The following is a 20429-nucleotide window of genomic DNA, read 5'->3' on the forward strand; positions in this document are numbered from 1 at the left end:
CTATCAGTCCTTGGCAAGTGGAAAGTGAGACAGGCCTCGCCATACCGCACCCCCTTTCCTCCAGTCTCCCTGAGAGGAGCAAGTGCAGAGTGGGGCCAAGGCGCCTGGGGGAGCTGGGCTTGGGCAGTGAGGGCTCAGTGAGCTGCTGAATAAGACAGGAAGTACTGGGGATAAATACAGCAATAAAGGAGCTTTGGCTGGGAGCGACCGAGTGATTCTTATTGTTCAAATTATCTTTAAAACTTTTCATTTGAATCTGTTTAATAAGGGAAGGCTTACCCCAAGGAAGAGGTTTTTTTTTTTAATGTGACTTGGGAGCTGAATTGGAAAGAAGGCTGCAACAAAGATATTAAAAGGGGGATTAAAGGAAACCACCGGTGGCCCCATCTCTGCAGGCTCCCACAACCTGCGACTCAGCTCTCGAATCCATAAAATTAAATTACAAAAGGGGACACGGGAAGCGAGGCGTTAATCGTGATTCGTCTTCCTTCCCTGCTCCTGGCTCCTGATGCTAAGCAGGCTGTTGAGAAGGGTGCCTGCTGTTGTCCGGTGAGCTCAGGCACCCACACCCTTCAGGATTTCTGTTTTTCCTCGGCTCCCTTCCAGCTGGTCAGGTTGCCTAACCTCTTTGAGCCTCATCAACCCTTCACAAAATGAGAGTTAATAGCTAGGAAAAGGAAATAAGAGTACACTGACGCATGGAGCCTCACGCCTGCAAGTTACTAACTCCTTTTAATGCAGCCTGAGGCAGAAGGACAAAACCTGACTTGTCCTGGCTTGCACAGTATTCTCTTCCTACATGCCTCAGTGCTCTCTCTCTGATGGCTGTGACCCTTTGCTTGGATCCTAGCCACCTCTCGGCCTCACTCTCCTCAAGGTGGCATTTTAATGGCTCATCCGTCATCCACTTCCTCCCTCATTCATACATACTGCATAATCATGGAGTGCCAGGAACTTGGCTGGACACTGGAGAGACAAAGATGAGTAAGACACAATCTCCGTCCTTAAGGAACCTCATGGTGCAGTGCTGGAGGGGGCCGTTGCCAAGAGGCAGTGTACAGTATGCATCAGGTGACCATCACCTCATCAGAATGCCAAGACTCCCATATAAGGAAGGAGCTGACAGCTGTGCCTTTGGACAACAGGCAACGAGGAAACTGGCTTCAATTTGGCCCTCCAATTCCGTCACCATTATAAAGACCATACCACTCTGTCCTTGGTGCCAGGGAGACATTCACCTCTTGTGATTATCTCCTATGCTTTCTCCCATTAGACACTAAAGAGTTACAGAATCACTCAGACCCGTTCTTCATCTTTGCCATGGTTCCCAAGAATCTCTTTTTCTTACTTGAGTAGTTTCCTTCAGCTTGATTCAAGAGACATAAACTCTCTTCTCTCCCTTGCATTCTTGATGGTGAAGGTAATTATGGTGGTGGTGGTGGTGGTGGTGGCGGCAGCGATGGTGGTGAGGAAGAGGAGGAGGAGCACGTTGATAGTGATGGCAATGGTGATGATGATGGTTACAATGACAACAATGATGGCCATGTGATGATAGTGATGATGTTGACAATTGTGATAATGGTAATGATGATGGCGGTGTGATTAGTGATGATGGTGATGGTGATGATGATATAAAGATGATAATAGTAACAGCCATGGGAATGCTGCTGCTAATAGTGGTGATGATGATCATGATGATACGATGTTGTTAAGGATTGTGCATGTAATGATAATAATAATAATGATGATGATCATGATGAATGAAGATAGTAACAGCCATGATTATGATGGTGGCAATGGTAATGATGATGACAATGATGGTGTTGACATTGTGACAGTCATGATGACAATCATGTGGTGGCGGTAATAATGACAGCAAGGGGAAGAGCTCTTTTCTTATTCCAGGTGCCATGTAGGCATTACACTTATTACCCGGCCAACACAACCCTTCTCCATTTTTCAGATCAGGACAACAAGGGACACATCCTAAGTAACTTGGTTTCCGTTGGGGAGGGCTATGATTCTAACTCACCTGCCTGTTTTCTGCCATCTGGGAATTGTAGAAAACCCTTAAGGAAGAAGTAGAGTATACCTGTTTGTTTAAACTACTGAGGTGCCCAGAAAATCTCTGTAGAGGAAGCTTAGGGACAGTACACTTGCCAGGTCCTCAGTCCAATCCTTAGTTACAGAGAGACAGGGTGAGGTGATACAGAAGATAGCATAATCATCCCGGTTTTTAAGAGCAGGTGGGGTTGCAGCAGGCAAACAGGAGAAAGGCATTCCTGATAGTTGAGTAGCCTGAGTAGAGGCAAGGCCCTGTATGCCTGCTGGTGTTCGTCTTGGATTACAGAATGAACACGGAAGGAGAACAGCAAGATGTATGTCTTAGAGACACTATACACACTTAATACAGACTCCTGAAGGCTTAGGCAAAAGAACCAAGGCCAGTGGGAGATGTTTGAGCAGAGCCCTTAACAAGCGTCAGGAGGAGGAAGTTGGTGGCGGGTGGAGGACCTCCTGCAGGGAGAGGGACAAATACACCAGAACAAGAAAGTAAATAGTGGCAGAAATGACACAATTGAGAAAGCAATGACTTCAAGGCCCTGGTGATAGGAACCAGAGGAGAAAGGCCAAGGGCTCTTGAGCCTATGTCTCCCCAGCTCACTTAACCCCTTAATAACAGCTGGAGAAAGAAGTGCTCTGTTGGAAGAGCCATTCAAACAAGACGGTGCCTTGGTTCCCTAGGTCTCTTTGGCTTCTCCAGTGTGGAAGACTTGAATACTGGGACCAGTGACCTTCAACACAAAGCACCGGTCTTCTGGGCTCATTCCTGGTTCTGTTTTCCTTGAACTGTGAGTGCCGTACACTCGTTCATGTGACAAGCAACGATGTGGGTATCACGATGTCAACGGAACAAGGTGCTGAGACTCAAATTGGGAAGCTCAGGAGAGAGTCACTCTGTTTATGGAGCTCAACCTGCAGCCCACAGGGTCTCTAACTTCTGAGAGATATGGAAGCATGTGGTCCGGCAGCATGATGCCCAACTGCCTTCCACGGACTCTCAAGGAGGTGTTGACCCTTGCAAAGGAGGAAGGCATGGCTTGTCACCTTAGACCACAAAGATACCCAGAGCTGACTCCTAGAATGGGACATCAGTCTGGATCTCTGTGTGTGGGTCTCATCACCAGGCTCTAAACTTGCAAGATAGTAGTAAAAGACAGTGTGCACCTGAAGCTATATTTCTAGCAAAGTAAATCCACTCAATTGCTTAATAACAAAGGTAGAAGGAATTGCCCTGTTGGGAGAGTCCTTCAAACAAGGCAAGGCTCCAGCACTTGCCCTGTGTAGATTGGCTCGAGCAAGGGTCCTGCTGGAACAAGTGAGTGTCAACGCAAGCATCAGGATTCCGGGCTCTGGCTGATTTTGCTTTGTGTGTGTTGTTGTTTTGTTTGTTTCTTGTTTTTTTTTTTTTTTAATTCTTTATATAGATTTCTTCCTGCAGACTTTAATATTCCTGCTAGACTCTGGCTTGGCACGGTCCTCGGCAAAGCCTTTGAACTCTGCAAACCAGGTTCTACCTGACTTGACAAGCTCTGGCGCCCAGGAAGGGCCTGGAAGCAGTCGGGGAAACTAGTTATAGCCAGCCAGCACAGGATTGCCTTCCCGCTCCCTTCCTCTCCCACGGTGCGTTTGGAAGTTCCTGTCCTTCCCCCAAACTTGCTGGACTCTTTCCACAAGCTCTACCTTCTCTATCCTCAAGGCCAGGGACACACTGAATTTGAGAAGCCTTGACAGTGAAGCCACCGTTAATGATGGCAGCATCTCTTGCCAGGGAACCGTACCCACGTCTCCTGCTACACTCACAGTGCAGGGGCACCCAATCTCTCCTGAAAGCCTTCCCCAAGCCTCAATCATTAGCATGCTCATTGTCACACATCACCCTCTGGCCTTTGCAAGACACTGTCAGGCCCTGTCTCCTCTCTCCATCACAAAATAACGTTGTCACCAAAACATGCTCTTGAAGACAGTAAGCGCACGTTAAATGTCTCCTGGGTGTTGCTGCTGTCTGACGATGAGTCTCTGTCCCATCTTACTCTCTGGCCTGGCAGCCATTCAAAGGAAGGGGATTCCCCCGCCCCCCTCTTAGCCTTGTGTCTCTGAGGTCCAGCACTGGGCCTCCAGAAGGAAGGCGATGGCAGGCATTCACTGAAGGAATCAAGGCAAACAGAAATGAATGAGCACTGCCCTGCAGTCAGAGCAGTGGAGCTACAAGGAAACCCAAAGCACCCCACTCTGAGGCTGAGGAATTTTATTAGCGACGCTGTGGCGAATGAATGAAGATGTAATCCTCGAATATGACTCAGTAAGTGGCTTGCCACAATTCTCTAAGCCCGAATTTAAGGCTAATTAAAAGATAACTGAGCAAGATTCTGGAGTTTAATTGACTCTAGACAGAACTATTGATTTCTTGCCAAAACCCATTTCTCCCCACTTTCTCCCCACCTCTTTAAAAGGCGCCATTGTTCAACCAGTAACCCAAGCTAGAAACCCACATCCCACCTCGGTGTCTCTGTGTGTCCAAGCCATCAGTGGGGTCCCTGGCTCCCTCATATTACACATAAAACCGCCCACTGCTTCCATCTGTGGGTAGTCACTGTGGTCCAGATACTCTGCCATGTGGGCCTCGACTGGCCTACTGGTCCCACAGACCTCTGGCTTCTCTCACACACCGTAAGCCATCCCTGTGCAGAAACTAAAGGGATCTCTGAAAAACTCCCAGAGAGAGTCAGCGCACACACGCAGTAGATCTCAGCGCTGTACAGTGGCTCTCTGAGGTCTCATAAGACCTCACCAGCCCGATTTGGGCATTAACTGCTGCCGTGTCCTCATCCTCCAGGGCCCTCCAGCAGCACCATCTTTCCCAGAGCTCATCTCATCCCCTCAGGCTCTTTGTGCTTTCTGTGCCTCCCCCCTCGAGTCCCCCCTATGTCCCCCATCCTCCACCTACATGTTTCTTCCAGGACTGTCAGAGAGCCGGCTGCTTTGCTGGCATCTGAGACTCAGCTCAACAGATTCTACACTTCAGCCTAACGGGTCTCTTGCTGTTACTTAGCAGGATGCTGCTTCCACCTGCACTTGTTGCTATCTGAAAAAAATCATCTCTCCGCTTTTGCGTGCATCCCAGTGATCTCCTCCAGTGAGAACATCGTCACATTCTACAGTTACCATAGTAGTTGTCCCCATCACTTAGCACTGTACCAGGCACACAGTACCTACTTAATAAAGACTTTTTTTATTGAATAAATGGACTCCTAGGTGCCCATAGTGCAAACTCAGCATGAAAAGGAACGTGGAGACTGTGGCGTGTCAATCATCAGTAGCAGGAATATATAACAGAGAGGAGGGCATACAGTCAGCACGCACTGATTCCATTCACATATCTGCACTTGATTCTTGGCATCCCACTGCCATGAGCACCCGCAACATAAGCAGGGAATCCAACCAGTGAGTCAGTTAAAGTGGAAGAGAAATTCATGGGTGTTCGGCTAGCGAAAACATAGACAAAAGGAGTCCTGGGAGGGATCTGCTGCTATCCTTTACCACCTAAAGCACTGCAGAGAGGAGAGATTGATTCTGGAGCCCCAAGAAAAAAGAATACAAGATCAGTTAGTTTGATGGGGACAGAGTTCAGCAATGGGCAAAGCAAGTCCCTTTGAGAGAGCTGACAGCCTCGGGACGACATTTCTCCATCAGAGAGAGGGAGTGGGTGACTTCTTGACAAGGACAGCAAGGAAGTGACTCAGGCAATTCAGGATGGCCTCCACGGCCTCACGTCCGTGTTTCAGTGATATTTAAGGACAGGGTTGGGCATTCTTTTCTGGAGACTGGAGAGATGCCTCAGTGGTTTAAGAGCACTCTCCCAGAAGACCCAGCTTCAATTCCCACTGTCCATATGGCAGCTCACAACTGTCTGCAACTCCAGATTGAAAAGGATCCTACGCCCCCTTCTGACCTCTGTGGACACCAGGCATATGTTGCACAGACATACACATAAATATTCTAAAAGCATCTTTAAAATTCATGAATAACAAGATTCAAGAACTTTCTTAGCTACTCTGAGAAGAGACAGCCACCAAACCCAGCTGTACAGAATAGGCAGGAAAAAGAACAAGGTAGTGTCACATTGCCTGGACACACAAGACACCATGGCATGCCCTCTGGTTTTAAAGTCTGTGATCACTCAGAACATAGGGTTCTCATGTAAACTGCATGGAAATGCCTCATGTTTTAGGGGAAGACATTCATCCCAGTCACAGTTGGGCCCAAGATGGTTAAGAACTTCATTTCTGACATTCAACATTCCCCTCTCCCCTTCACAGCTAAGCCAAGATGGTCTGGTGCTTCGTTTCTGAAATTCTACCCTTTATTAAGAGTAGATGGTGCATGCCTTTAATCTCAATACTTGGGAGGCAGAGGCAGGTGGATCACTGTGAGTTCAAGGCCAGCCTGGTCCTCAAAGCGAGTCCAGGACAACTAAGGCTATAGTTTCTGTCTCTGAGGGGGAAAAAGAGTAGAACCTCAGAACTCGGGCAGAGGAATGTCTTTAAATCTCAGCCTACTCCTCTGTAACAAAGTATTTTAACATCTGGGAGGATGTGGGTTTGAGCTCATCCTGGGATATCTAATGAATTCCAGGACAGTCTGGGCTGCACAGTGAGACCCTGTCTCAAGAAAACAAACAAATAGATGAGAATTATTTTCATTTACAAGGTGGAGGGGAGCAGCTGAAACCAAAGTGGCACAGTTTGATAATTATGGAAATTAACATCTACATGCACATGGACTCTCACTTCCCTAATTAATTTTTTTGGGGTTTGAAGATTTGTACATATATATATTCCCCCTCCCTCCAAAAGGGTACCTACTGTTAGGATTCTGCTTCAGTCCGCCTGTGATGTCATTGACTACTTGCCCCGGGGGCGTGGCCCTACCCAAGATTATAAAGGCCATACCCTCCTCGTGGCTCTCTCTCTCTCTCTCTTAATTCTCTCTTTCTCTCTCTCTCTCTCTCTCTCTCTCTCTCTCTCTCTCTCTCTCTCTCTCTGGTACCTGGTCACTGCACCCTGCTGTACAACCTTGTGCCCCCCCCCCCCCGATACACACACACACACTCTGGGAGCTATAGCAGCTAGACATCCTGGCAGCCTGACAACATTTTCAAATCTGCCCACCACTGGTTGCTCACAACATGTGGCAGTTGCCATGTTAGTTCAGGATAGAGGAGGTTGGAGCACTTGGCCTCCAAGCCATCTTTAAGGGCAGTTACGTGACTAGCCGCCATCTTTGTTAAGGGCAACCACATGACTAACTGCCATCTTTGTTTTTCGGATATCATAAATACTCTCACCAACCCTGTTCAAAACCTTGCTAAACTCCAAATGCTGCTTCTAGGTTTTTACAATGGTTACTTAATTTTGACTTTCACATTTTAAGGCTATGTGTTTACCCTAATCCAAAATATTTTTGTTTCTAACTTCTATCTTTACTAATCCCTAGACAAGTAAATAAATGTTGTTCCTCCTGTCACCAGCTACCCCAGATTCAGCTACAGGCATCCTGCTTAAAGAGTTTGATACTGTTTTTTAAAATTATTCTTCAATGTTCTGTTGTATTAACATTCATTTGTTTATGATGTTAAAACTTAAATCACCTCCTTATAAATATATTTAGCCTTATTTTCTAAATGTGATGTTATTGATTATACAAAAACTGTTCTGCTCTATTTTTTGACTGTGCTTATGTTTTTAACACTCCAACTTAACAGGGATAAAACCTAAATTAATCTTAGTCTTTAAGTATTAAGATAATCTATAAAGTTTGTTTATTTAAACATTCTTAAGGTAGACTGCTGTCTCGCTGCCATCTTAACAAAGACTGAGGATGTTTCTTAAACTTCCATATAGGAACTGGTAAAAGTAGTTTTAAAATCTATAAAAACCAAGAGGAGCCTTCCCAACAGGCTCAGCTATAGCAAAAACTATGCTCCAGGCCTTAGCCACTGTCCCTGAGGGAAGAAAATAGAAGTCTGCCGTGCCCCTTCCCCCTCCCGCCCTGGAAATACTGCAGGGTTTACAGAGATTATAACTGCCGTTCTTAGAAGGGATCTATCGATCCTAATTAGTAGCAGGACCATGGAACAATCCTGACTTGTCACCTCCAGCAACCCCTACCACCCCTCCCCACAGCCACCACCACCCCAGATTGGGCAGATGAGGAAACCAAAGCTCAGATCAATCGCACAGTCACAGGTTCTGCAGTGGACACAGGGCTGACTGAGCCTGGTTATCTGACTACAGCAGCAGGGTTGGCTTTCAAGAGGTGTTCATTGTGTTCTGCTGGGTGGGTAGCTACAGAATTATGATGTGGTTTATTCATCTAAGTCAATGGATTCCCCGGTCTCTTTTCAGTCTCATAACTCTTTCAAATGCAACCATACTCAGAACTCCAGTTAGTAAAATTGACAAAAGCCTGAACAGCTCGGGCTGAAGCATGTGAGGTGGAGGGAGGGAGGGAGGGAGGGAGGGAGGGAGGGAGAGAGGGAGAATACTGGCCCAGCAAACAGCCAGCTTGACTCCAGGATGGCCATCTGAAGGACTCCCAACTCTTGGAGAGTAACATGAAAACCCTAGATGAAAGCCAACAGCAACAGCCGGGTGCGGTGGTACACACCTTTAATCCCAGCACTCAGGAGGCAGAGACAAGTGAATCACTATGAGTTTGAGGCCAGCCTGGGTCCACAAATGGAGTCAGGACAGCCAAGGCTACACAGAGAAACCCTGTCTTGGAAATCAGAGGAAGCTGCAGTAATCCCCCTCACCCGCCAAAGCAGCCTTGTTTATATAATGCGTCTTTCATTTCTTTGTTTCTCATCACATTTGACCCTTGTTATCGACTCTGAGGTGGACAAGGCAGGGCGCATCATCCTTAATTTGCAGATGAGGAAATCAAGGCCAAATGGAGTGAAGCAACTGCCAAAGGTAGGCCAGTTCAATTTCCGGCCAAGTGCAGACTGGAAGTAGAGTCTGTCTCCATGAATTTGGTGTGACCTGGCAGAGAAGGGGGCTTTCTACTGGAAATTGTGCTGACCTTTGATCCAGAAAGTGGACAATCAGCTCCTTGGCCACTGAGAGAGCTGAGTACAGACCCAGGGTTTCCTGTGCCAAGGCACTGTCCCAAAGCAGATGGCAATGAACAGGCCATAGGAGCTCAGTGCCCCTGAACAGACTAGCCACAGGATTCTGGCTGGAGGAAGGCCTTTTCCCTCCAAGCCGCATGCTGCTGAGCACAGGGCAGAGGAACCAGAAGCAACCAGCATGCCTTCCACCTTTATCTGCAACAAGCAAAGGAGCTTGCAATGGGCCTGTAGCAAGTGCAGACCGGAGCATCTATACTTTGCTTTCCCTCTCAGGTATTGCTTAGAGAGCCCTGAAAACAGAGGCAGCTGATAAATGCCTGAGTGGTTCCCTTATTCCGGAGCATCTCTGAACTGCGTTGGAGCATGTGTCGGGGCCAGACAACACTTAATTATCACTTGGTCTTTAATTAGCACTTAATTATAAACACTTAATCCATCTGTAAAATGGGGACACTAATACCTGTGTCATAGGGATGCTGGGAGGATTAATCAATGCTTGCAGCCCACTTGGAAGATGCAGAGCCTTGAAAGGGTACTCAGCAGCGGCATTAATCACCACAGCTGATGCGCGCTCCTTTCCCCTCTCTGCTCCAAAACCCAGTCCCAACGATATCTTCTCAACTTCCCAGTACAGAAACACTTAGCTCTGTATTTCCCAGACACGGGATTTCCCATCCGGGAAACCAGCTATTTACAGCCATCTTCCCGCACTTTAATTTTCTATTATGTCCTCTGAATATGTCAATGCCTTCCCAGTAAATATTTTGATGTGCGCTCTTGCAGTAGCTCTGTGGAAGCTGAATGGGACAGCTGCTCTCTGTATTAGGGGACTCCAGATGTGGTTTCCAACCACCAGACTCATCTGTGCCAATGCCTGGACTTTCCTTGGGAGAGAGGGGGAAAGACCATCTAGTTGCCTCTGGGGACAGTACTGAGTCATCTAACCCTTAGGCTTGGTGAGAACACTCTTGCGAGGGCCCCAGATCTTCATCTTAGTCACCTATGCCTTTAGGGTGAGAAACGGCTCCCTAGTTGCTGGCAAAGATGTGCCAGAATGATCTTTCCTCTCCCCTGAAACTTCAGCACCTTGGCCAGCGCTCCTCCAACCGGCAGAGATTTGGGATTGTGGGAATGGAGAATTTAACCCTGAGCTAGAACATTCAACCCAAAGCCAGACTTCACTCCCCCTCCCCCCTTCTTTCCTTGATAACCAACCAAACGGGGAACTACTCACTCTTCTGGGAAGCTGACAGTCGCAGTCATGGGGACAGAGAGTTTCTCCAGCGAGGTCCTGGGCTGCAGGGACTCAGGCAAGCCCTGAACTCTCTTCCAGATGTCATGGCAAATCTTGTCTAGGCTATCCTGGGGTGTGTCCTGGTGGATCCAGACGTATCTGGGGAATGGCCCCAGGGCGGAGGAACGCTTGGCCACCAGGGCCGAGGATGGAGGGAGACCATTTGCACTGGCCATCCTCTTCCTCTCTTTCCGGAAGCCCCTTTGTCCACCCAGGGCTGGGAGACAAAGGGACTGTCCACCACCAGCCCTCATTCACCAGAAAGGGAGCTGAAAACTGGGCCTGGGAAGTAGTCAGTTCTGGCTGGTTGTTGCTCCAGCCAAGGGGCGAGTTTCAGAGGCCTTTGGTCTGGGTGGGGATAAGGAGTAGGGGGAAACTTTCTTCTGGGGAGAGGGGGCTTATGTTGACTTGTTTTTATTTGCTCTTTCCTGACTTTTGCCCCCCTCCCCGTCTCCCGTAGAAGAAAATATTTAAAAGTCAACAAAAACCAGTAACTTAGTAACCGTGGAATGCCCCCGAACTCAGGAACCAAGCGCCTGGACAGGCAGAATGACATCTGGGAATGGCTGGAGGGGGCGGGGCGGAGACTGGCTCTCCCCACAGAACCCCCGCACTCCCCCTTTGCGACACCCCTGTGACACTTTTCAGGGCATGAGACTCAGCCCATTTTCGCCTGCCAAGCCGCCAGAAGCGCTGGGTAAGGGCCGGGCACTGTACTAGACAGGGTCTGGGCGGGCCATAGCACTGCCACCTCCCACCTTCCCAAAAACCCAGTGCACGAAGAGGGCTAACGGCTCCCGCCCACCGCAGGTCCTGGCTTTAGTTCTCCTGGCCGCCCCCTTCTGTCCCTCTCTCTATCTGCTGCTGCTACAGCTTTTCTGCCTCCCAGGAAAGAAATCTCCAGTATGGTGGTGTGCTGGCAGTGAGCCTGGTCCAGGTCCCTAGAGGACACCTGTCGCGCTCCCCGCGCAGAGTTGCGACCACACCACAGAGGGTCTCAACCCTTAAAAGGGCGCCGATTGGGCAGGGCGGGCTCGGGCGGGGTCAGCAGATTTGCGTGCCAGTAGCTCCCACACCCCTGCCGTCGAGAGCTGGGATTCTTTCAGTGGGTTCAAGCGCAACGGCTCGGCGGCTCGGTGCGCGGGGGTCACGGGCCGGCCGGACGTTTGTGCCCAAGGACCGCAGGTGGAGTGGGGGCGGGGTGTACCTGGCAAGACCCTAGCGAGTTCTCCTTAGAAGTAAGTCCAAGTGAAATGCTGTCCCCATCCCACCACTGCGAACAAACTTCAGCGGCTGCGGGGGTGGGGAAGACCTGACCCTTGGTCTCCGGTTTTAATCCTAACTGCCTTTCTAAGGGAGCACTGAATGCCAAGGGCTGAGCTCAAATCATATCCTATTCACGCTCACAAGCTACCTTTTACTCTGCGCACATGGTAGGAGTCTCCAAGTTATAAATGGTTGTGTCCTGAGTTCAAGAAACGAGGCTGGATTTCAGAGCTCAGGACTAGACCTGACCTAATGTCCTTAGCTCCCAAGGGGACCTCAGCACTGGGGCTGGGAGGCAGGTAGAGATAGAAAACAAAACAACAACAACAAACCTCACTCACTCTTTACTAGGGATCGGTAGTCCGTTGTCCTGTCTCCCTCGCCAGAAAGAAGTTTCTCCTTAGAGAAAGCCTGCACAGCATTTTGCCAGGCATTCCCTGGACCCCAAAAGCGGTGGCTACTCCTCCGAAGGTCCACCCTGGAAAGCCAGCAGCAGGAGGTGGAGGAAGAGAGATTAGAAGCAGACAGCCTTAGCCTGGAGAAGCCAGGCACAGGGATCTGACACTGTACTTCCTTGTTTCCTCCAGATAAGTTGATGGACACCGAAGAAACAAGATGATGGAAAAAGAGTCGGTGCCTCTTCCCACGGCGGTGCCATATTCTGACCAAGGGAGGTGTATTATTAACCCAAATAGCCAGAAGCAGGATTACAGACAGACCAGAGAGCTGCTGCAAAGTAAAGGATTATGAAGATCTCACTTCTGAGTTGGGTGTGGTGGGACATACTACAGCACTTGGGAGCCTGAGACAGGATCCTCTTACATTCCAGGGGAGCCTGAGCTACAAAGTGAGTCCTATCACGTTTCTGGCACACAGTAGGCTCTCAATCAATACATGCTGGGTAAACTAATGGCACACTGCATAAGAAGCGTCTGGCATGCTGTAGGTGCCCACCGCGTAGCTTTGCTCTTTACAGAGGGGCCGAGTTCCTGGAACTGTTGACTCTGAGTTCTGCAAGCCGAGCTTCATTCCTTTTTGGTTTTTCATTATGAAATTGAAGATGTGCTCCTTTGGGGAAAATTCCGAGGACCTAGACTGAATAAAATTATAGTTAAGAATGTAGAAAACCTTTTAAGAGAGTGTATTTAAAGGAAAAGTGATCACTTCTGATGAAATATTAATAGTTCTGAAAATGTCACTCAGTGTTTGTGGCGCTTGGCATTTGGTTGGCTAACACCTATGCTTAGAGCAGAGTGCCAAGACCTTGCACTGCCCAGGCCACAGAATTCAAGAAAGCTGCCTCACCCTCACCTCTACTTTTTCTTTTCCTGAACAGGGAACCAGGTACCGGGAGGGACCAAATCAGAAAGGATAGGAGAAAAAAAAAGTAAACAACGAAGCTGGGACAGGGAACAAAGAGAGAGGTAGGTTTCTCAGAGCACACAGGCTGCTGCGAGATGCCGAAAAATCCTTAAGTGCTGTCTTTAAAACTGCATAAAGCTACATCCCATACGAATGCCACCCGCCACACGGGGTTATTGAAATTTTAATTGTATTTTTAACATACGTTTAAAAATTCAGTTCTTGGGCTGGAAAGAGGATGGCTCCATAGATAAAGCACTTGCCCTCGAAGCAGGAGGAGCTTGGGTTTAGATTCCCCAACCCTCACATGAAAGAGGCAGGCACCAGCACACACCTATAAAACCAGCATAGGAGGGAGAGGGCGACAGGAGCATCCCTGGCGATTGGCCTAGAGGCAAGTCTGTGGGAGCATTTTCTTAATTACTGATGGATGTGAGAAGGACCAGTCCACTGTAAGTGGTAAAATCCCTGGACTGGAGGTCTTGTGGTATATAAAAACCAAACTGAGCAAGCCAGGAGGAGCTAGCCAGTGAACAGCACTCCTCTTCGGCCTCCCACCTCCTGGTCCCTTGCCTTGAGTTACAGCCCTGACTCCCTTTGATGATAGACTATAATATAGAACTCTAAACTGAAGTAAACCCTTTCCTCCCCAAGTTGCTTTTAGTTATGGTGTTTTTATCACAACAATAAGAACCCTAACTGAGACACTGGTGTGTGTGTGTGTGTGTGTGTGTGTGTGTGTGTGTGTGTGTGTGTGTGTGTCTGGCCAGCAATTCTAGTGGAATCAGTGCGCTTCATGGTCCGTGAAAGACCCTAACTGAAAAAAATCAGAATGGTAGAGAAAGGAACCTGGTGTGTTGACCTTTGGCCTCCACATACGCATATACACCCAGAGGAACACACACACACACACACACACACACACACACACACACACTTATTTAAATAAGATAGAACAAATTGTTCTTCACCTGTACCAGGCATGTCTCAGGTGCTCTGTGTCTGGAATTACGTTACACAGCACAAAGAACATACAAGACACACAGACCCTTGAGTCAGATTACTTGGGCTCACATTAAGATTTCACTAAGCTATCTGGTCTTCAACCCCATCAGAGACTTGAGAAGGAATAAAATGAATTACCAGAGTGAACCAGAAGTGCAGGTTAGCAGCTTCCGAAATGAAAAAAAAAATGACAGAGACAGTTTGCTGTCTGAACACTTACCCATAACTCTATAATGTCGGAGCATCATCTTCAGCCTTCTGGTCCAGTATATCTGACAGACATATTTGTGAGGCAGTAACTATTGAGGACTTGCTTACCCTGTCTTGGCAGAGTTTGGGCATCGACTCTGCCTGCATCCAAGCTTGCCTATTTTTAGGCAGAATTCTGTCAGTGGTCGAAAAGAGGACATTTTGCCCAGTGGCTGGTTTGCCACATTTGAATTCACAATTAAGCTTAGTTGTTTAGAGGTTAACATGTTTTTAGGTCTAGACAGATGTTTTAAGTTGATAGAGATGAGATATTATAGATATTGATTTATGTTTAGAATTTTAGACTCACCAAGATAGCAAAATGTTTTCTTTAAGGTTGCCAAATACAAATAGCCAAAACATTATGAATGTAACATTAACATAATTCCTGATTGTTTCATGTAGTTTATTTTACCTACGTGTAATAATATAAATGTATATATAAAAAATTAAAAACATAAAAAAAAAGATTTCACTAGGTTTTGATTTGTCTGTCACCAGAAACTGAGGTGTGAGCTACAATGTACTTTGGCATACTGGTTTGTTAATGCCATCACACAATATGCTTAAAATGTAGAGCTTTACTTTCTAATAGTTCTAGCAGCTAGAAATTCACCGTATAGGCATCAGGAGCGTTATCCTCATTAAGAAGCTTGCTGATTGGTTTTAATTGCCAACTTGACAATTAAATTGTTGAGGGATTGTCTACGTCAGGGTGGCTTGTGGGCGTCTTGACTGTGATAAGATAATCAACATAGGTTAAGGTAATTGAAGTGGGAACATCCACCCACTGTGGGTGGCACCATTCCCTGTGGAGGGATCCAGAATTGAATAAGAGTGGAGAACGTGGGCTGAGCATGCATGAAGTCACTGTTCTCTACTCTTTACTGTGGATGGAATGTGACCACCTGCTTCATGTGGCCTTGGCATCCCCTCAGTGATGGACTATCGCCAAAACTTATGGGAATCCTTTCTCCCATAAGTGGCTTTTGTCTGGGTATTTTTTAGAACAGCAGCTGTAAAGAAACTAAGGATCTCTTTCCCCTAGACTTAGAGGTGTCTTCTCCCTTGTCTTCACAGAGGTCCTCTGTGTGCATGACCCTGTCTCAAAGTCCTTCTCTTAAAAGATTATTATGGACGGTGGAGATGGCTTGGCGGACGAAGAGTTTGACATACAAGCACTAGCACTTTCCTTTGACCCTAATTACCCAATCAAAACACTGGACACAGTGGTACTTGCCTGTGTTCCCAATGTTGGAGAGGCAGAGAGAAGAGAAGGGACTCTCTGGGGCTGGGTATTACGGCGCTGGTGCTAGATGCTCTATTGGGAAGCAACTGCTTAACACATAGTAATTGCTAGAACAGCACCTGGCACAGAGGCCTATCAAAGCACTGTGTGTTGGTTTGCCTTTTTTTTTTTTTTTTAGTTACATTGACATGTGTGCTATTGAAGTTTCTGATCCACAGCTTCTGGGATAAGTGTATCCAGGAAGAATTTTTTTTTTTTACTATTTATTTATTATGTATACAGTATTCTGCCCATATGTGTGCCTGAATTCCAGAAGAGGGCACCAGATCTCATTATAGATGATTACGAGCCACCACGCGGTTGCTGGGAATTGAACTCAGGACCTTTGGAAGAATAGACAGTGCACTTAACCTCTGAGCCATCCTTTCAGCCTATCAAGGGAGAATTTTAACTATACTGGGGGAATCATCATGTGAACCTCTCCAGGATGCGATTAGTTTTGTGCATGCATGTGCACTTGGTGTGTGTTTGTGTGTGTGTGTGTGTGTGTGTGTGTGTGTGTGTGTGTGTGTGTGTGTGTTTGCGCGCGCACGTGCATGCGTGAGTGAGTGCGTGCAGACACATTCATGTAGAGGCCAGAGATTGACTGACTTCAGGTATCTTCCTTGATTGCTCTTCACTTGGTTTACTGGTACAGTGTCTCTCCCCCAACCCAGAGCTCTTCATGTGGTTTAGCCTAGCTAGCAAGCTTGCCTAGGGAAATCTCTCTCTGCCTCCCAAATGCTGGGATTACGAGAGGGTTGCTAGAGCCACTTGGCTTTTTATGTGAATGCTGGGGAGATGAACTCTTTCTCACGCGTGGGCAGCAAGTGTTTTATGCACTGTAGCACCTCCCCCACTAGCTGCACTTTTGAACACCAGTCATGAGGCCCCCATAGTGCAAGGCACAAGGACTAGCGAAATCCTGCAGCCTGGGTAGACTACTGTCTCATAAAGGAGCAAAGCATTCCACCAGCACATGGTACAGAGCAGGGAAGGCACAAACTAGGTTCATCCCAGTGCCTAGGGAGTTAGCTGGGCTTGAAGCCTGGCATTAACAGTCACTGCTGACATCATTTCGTTTATGAGCCATTTTTAACTTGGGAAAGTTCTTAAATTCCCCGTTACTCTGACTATGACCCTGGGCTACTTGTTTCACTTCTCTGTGCTTCCTTCAGTTGGCTCCTCTACAAAATAGATGTAATAAAAACACTGACCTCAGAGGTTTCTAGTGCCAACTGAGACAATATATGGGAGGAGCTCAGAATTTAGCATGGCGATGACAGTGTCTCCAGTGGATGCTAGCTGTCACTAGGGAGGAGTCTTGCTTTCTTGTCCCCACCCCATCCTTTTCCCATTTTTTTTTAACTTTTCTTTCCTTTTTAAAACAAACCAAACCAAACGTAAATGTGCTTTTGTGTAGCCCAGGGACAAGCTTGGAATTCTGATCCTTTTGGCTCTGCTTCCCAAGGATATGCTGGGATTAGAGGTGTGCTCTGGGATTATAGGTGGGATTATTGGTTTTTGAGGTGCTGGAAACGGAATCCAAGGTCTTCTGCATGCCAAACCTCTGGGGAAGGCAGCGTTCCTACCCACTCTTCAGCCGAAGGCTACTCCCATGTCTGACAAAATATGACTATCTTATGAAACTTAGAAAAGTGGGCATGCGATGGACAGGACGTTCTCCACCATTGAGTGGAGAGTGGGGGTCTGAATTTCATGCGAACTCTGGTGCTCCATTTTTGACCACGTCCCCTTGATGGGGAGGCCTGGTGGCACTCAGAGGAAGGACAGCAGGTTACCAAGAAGAGACTTGATAGCCTATGAACATAAACAGGGGGAGGAGGTCCCCCTCAGTCACAGACATAGGGGAGTAGGAGGAAAGCGGGAGGGAGAGAAGAATGGGAGGATACAAGGGATGGGCTAACAATTGAGATGTAATATGAATGAATTAATAAAAAAAAAAAAGAGAAGTGGGCATGGCTGGGACTCTTTTAAAAACTTAATGGAACATAGGATGTAGCTCAAAGTACTTACCCTAGCATGCATACGGAAAAAGACAGCTACATAATGAGTTGTAGTAGGCTAGCCACTACATAGCAAGACTCTGTCTCCAACAAAGCAAAAAAACTAAAAATCTGAAAGTAAACTGAAACCCAAACCCCACCCACCGTCTTCCTCATGTGGCTAATGTTAGGAAACCTACCCACTTCTCACATGAAAGATAACGTTTCGGATATAAAAGAAAATTGCAAGGTTTTTTTTTTTTGGTTGTTGTTGTTTCAAGTTTTTCAAGACAGGGTTTCTCTGTCTTATCTTGGCAGTTCTAGGCTCACTTTGTAGACCAGGCTGGCCTCAAACTCACATCAATCTGCCTGCTTCTGCCTCCCCAGTGCTGAGATTAAAGGCGTGTGCCACCACACCTGGCCTTTGTTTGTTTGTTTGTTTGTTTGTTTTTGTCATTTTGCTTTTGAAAGTTATTTGGCCACAAGTAATTTATTTAATTTATGGTCAGCTGCAGTTTCTCCCCAGTCTTGGTGCCTCCTCAGGAAATCTTGCACAGTGAGAAAACTGTAACCTATAAATCCTTATCAAATGTAATGACGTTTTTATGCCTACCAAATTTGACAGTTAATGAAACTGACATAATGTTACATTTTGCATTTAATTAAATATTTACTGATTCCCATGTTGGCATTTTCTTCTTTTTATTGTGGGGCTAATATACAATTTCCAGACCTCAAATTCTTTCAGAAGTTCCTTTAAAAATCTATAAAGATAACCCTCCCCCTTTCCCATTTCCTTCATATCTAAAGAGTGGAACTGCCTACAGGTGGGTCTGGGACATCTGAGGACTTCAAATTGCTTGAGGTGCAAAATATGAGAAGAAAGAGGAAGTTGATGCCATGTCGTATCAATTATGGATGAAGGCTGTAGACAAGCCAGCCATTCCCAGGGCTCTGGAAAGCCAGCACAGTGCTCTGGAAAGCAAGGCTGTGACTTGGTGCTCTCAGTCTCCAGTCACCGTCACACACCATGCCACCCCTAGCAGAGGGTGCGGGATTATTTCTCCTAACTGCATCTTTGTGGCCGGCAGCTGAGGGAGGTAGGAGCCTGGGAGGTAGCAACAGAAGCACTTGAGTTAAAATGCCTGCTGTGCTGTGCTCACTTGCTGGATGCCCTTGGGATTGCTCTGGTGAGCCTTCATATGCAAAGGAACAAAAACCAAGCAGTTAAGGGGATTTTGAGTAGGGAAATGCAGGTTGGGGATATATGTGTATATATATATATATATATATATATATATATATATATATATATATATATAATCAGTGGTGGGACTCTTGCTTAGCATGAGTAGATGAATGGGGGCCCTAGGCTCAATCCCCAGTACTTAAAAGAAAAAAGAAAGAAAGAGAGAGAAAAAAACAGGGTAAAACTCATGTAAGATTCCTCTGGCCCTCAGTACTAACATATATATATCAAGATTATAATCAGCAATTATTATGAGCAGTCTTATAAAAATGGCAACCTATGAGACTCCCCTTAAAGTTGGGATAAAGAAAGACATGGCTGGTGAATGAGAGAAAGAAATAAAAAAAAGAAAGGACAGGACTGAGCCAGGGTGTGGTGGAGCAGAATATTTGTTGTAGATATGTAGGAAAGTATAGTCAGAGATAAGGACATGTCCAGAGAGGGCATGACCTTGAGCCATGTGAGGGGATGGAGGGAAGGAGAGGGGAACCAGGCGCAGCACTCGGGGGGGGGGGGGGGCAGGCAAAGGGAGTAGACAAAAAGACCAGGGAACCAAAATGGTTGGATTATAGAAGGCAAAGCAGTTAGGGGAAGAGCGGACCAGCCCCTGCACTGGAGAAGTTTAGGGCTAGGGGAGGTAGGGTATGCCAGCTGGGAGGGCCCTGTAACAGTAGGGACTGGGGGATGCATGGGGAACTTAGTGGCCAGCATCCGATTTGATATGTTAAAGATGGTCTTCAGCCATTTGTCCCAGGCTTGAAAGGTAATGTTTGGGCAGCAAAGGCTTGCAAGAGTGGCCCAGGAAGACAGCAACAAAGCCAGAATCAGACTGGCTCATCACTTCTCATTTTGGCCTCTCTACTACCCCGAGCTATGCTAGCCACCAGGCGCTCTCCGCAGATGGACACTCTACACAAGATCCCTGCTGGGTTGCCTAGCTGTGTCAACTTAAGCTAGTGTAAGAAGGAAAGAGGAAGCCTCAGTTGAGAAAATGCCCACACCAGATTGGCCCATGGGGCATTTTCTTGATGTGGCAGGGGTCCAGCTCACTGTGGGTGATGCCACCCTTGGGATGCTGGTCCAGGGTGTTACCAGAAAGCAGGCTGAGGGGCTGGAGGGATGGCTCAGCGGTTAAGAGCGCTGGCTGCTCTTCCAGAGGTCCTGAGTTCAATTCCCAGCAACCACATGGTGGTTCCCAACCATCTATAATGGGTTCTGACGCCTTCTTCTGTCATGCAGGCATACATACAAAAAGAACATCCATATACTTTAATAAGAAGAAGAAGGAAGGAAGGAGGAAAGAAAGGAAAGAAGGAAGAAAAGAAAGAAAGCAGGCTGAGCAAGCCACTGGGAGCAAGCCAGTAAGCAGCACGCCTCCACTGCTTCTGCATTAACCTTTCCTGGCCTGACTTCCCTCATTGGTGGAGCATGTGTGACCTTAAGTGTTAGGTGAAATAAACCCTTTTCTTCTCAAGTTGTTTTTGATCATGGTGTTTTATCACAGCCATAGAAAC

The 20429-nt window shown here is 47.1% G+C and overlaps 1 protein-coding gene and 1 long non-coding RNA gene across 7 annotated transcripts in view; one reads left to right on the forward strand and one right to left on the reverse strand.

The window, feature by feature from the left end:
* The window catches only part of LOC311599591 (uncharacterized protein C1orf94), a 43526-nt gene extending 32780 nt beyond the window's left edge, over positions 1-10746 (reverse strand). For both annotated transcript variants that reach the window (XM_084785614.1, XM_084785613.1), the window contains exon 1: positions 10431-10746. In XM_084785614.1, coding sequence (XP_084641740.1) covers positions 10431-10744 — 314 coding nt within the window. In that variant the 5' untranslated portion in view covers positions 10745-10746. The remainder of the gene's footprint in view (positions 1-10430) is intronic.
* A 302-nt stretch (positions 10747-11048) lies between these two features.
* Positions 11049-20211, forward strand: LOC311599592. Of its 5 annotated transcripts, none has more exons than XR_014779955.1 (4): positions 11049-11187; positions 12344-12603; positions 13093-13180; positions 20155-20211. It is a non-coding gene; the product is annotated as an uncharacterized lncRNA (long non-coding RNA). The 5 variants fall into 5 exon arrangements; XR_014779956.1 differs by lacking the exon at positions 11049-11187 and adding an exon at positions 11188-11300; XR_014779957.1 differs by lacking the exon at positions 11049-11187 and adding an exon at positions 11194-11728.
* Positions 20212-20429: the final 218 nt, after the last annotated feature.

Source organism: Acomys minous (assembly GCF_964271855.1).
Source record: "Acomys minous genome assembly, chromosome: 6".
Classification (NCBI taxonomy): Eukaryota; Metazoa; Chordata; class Mammalia; order Rodentia; family Muridae; genus Acomys; species Acomys minous.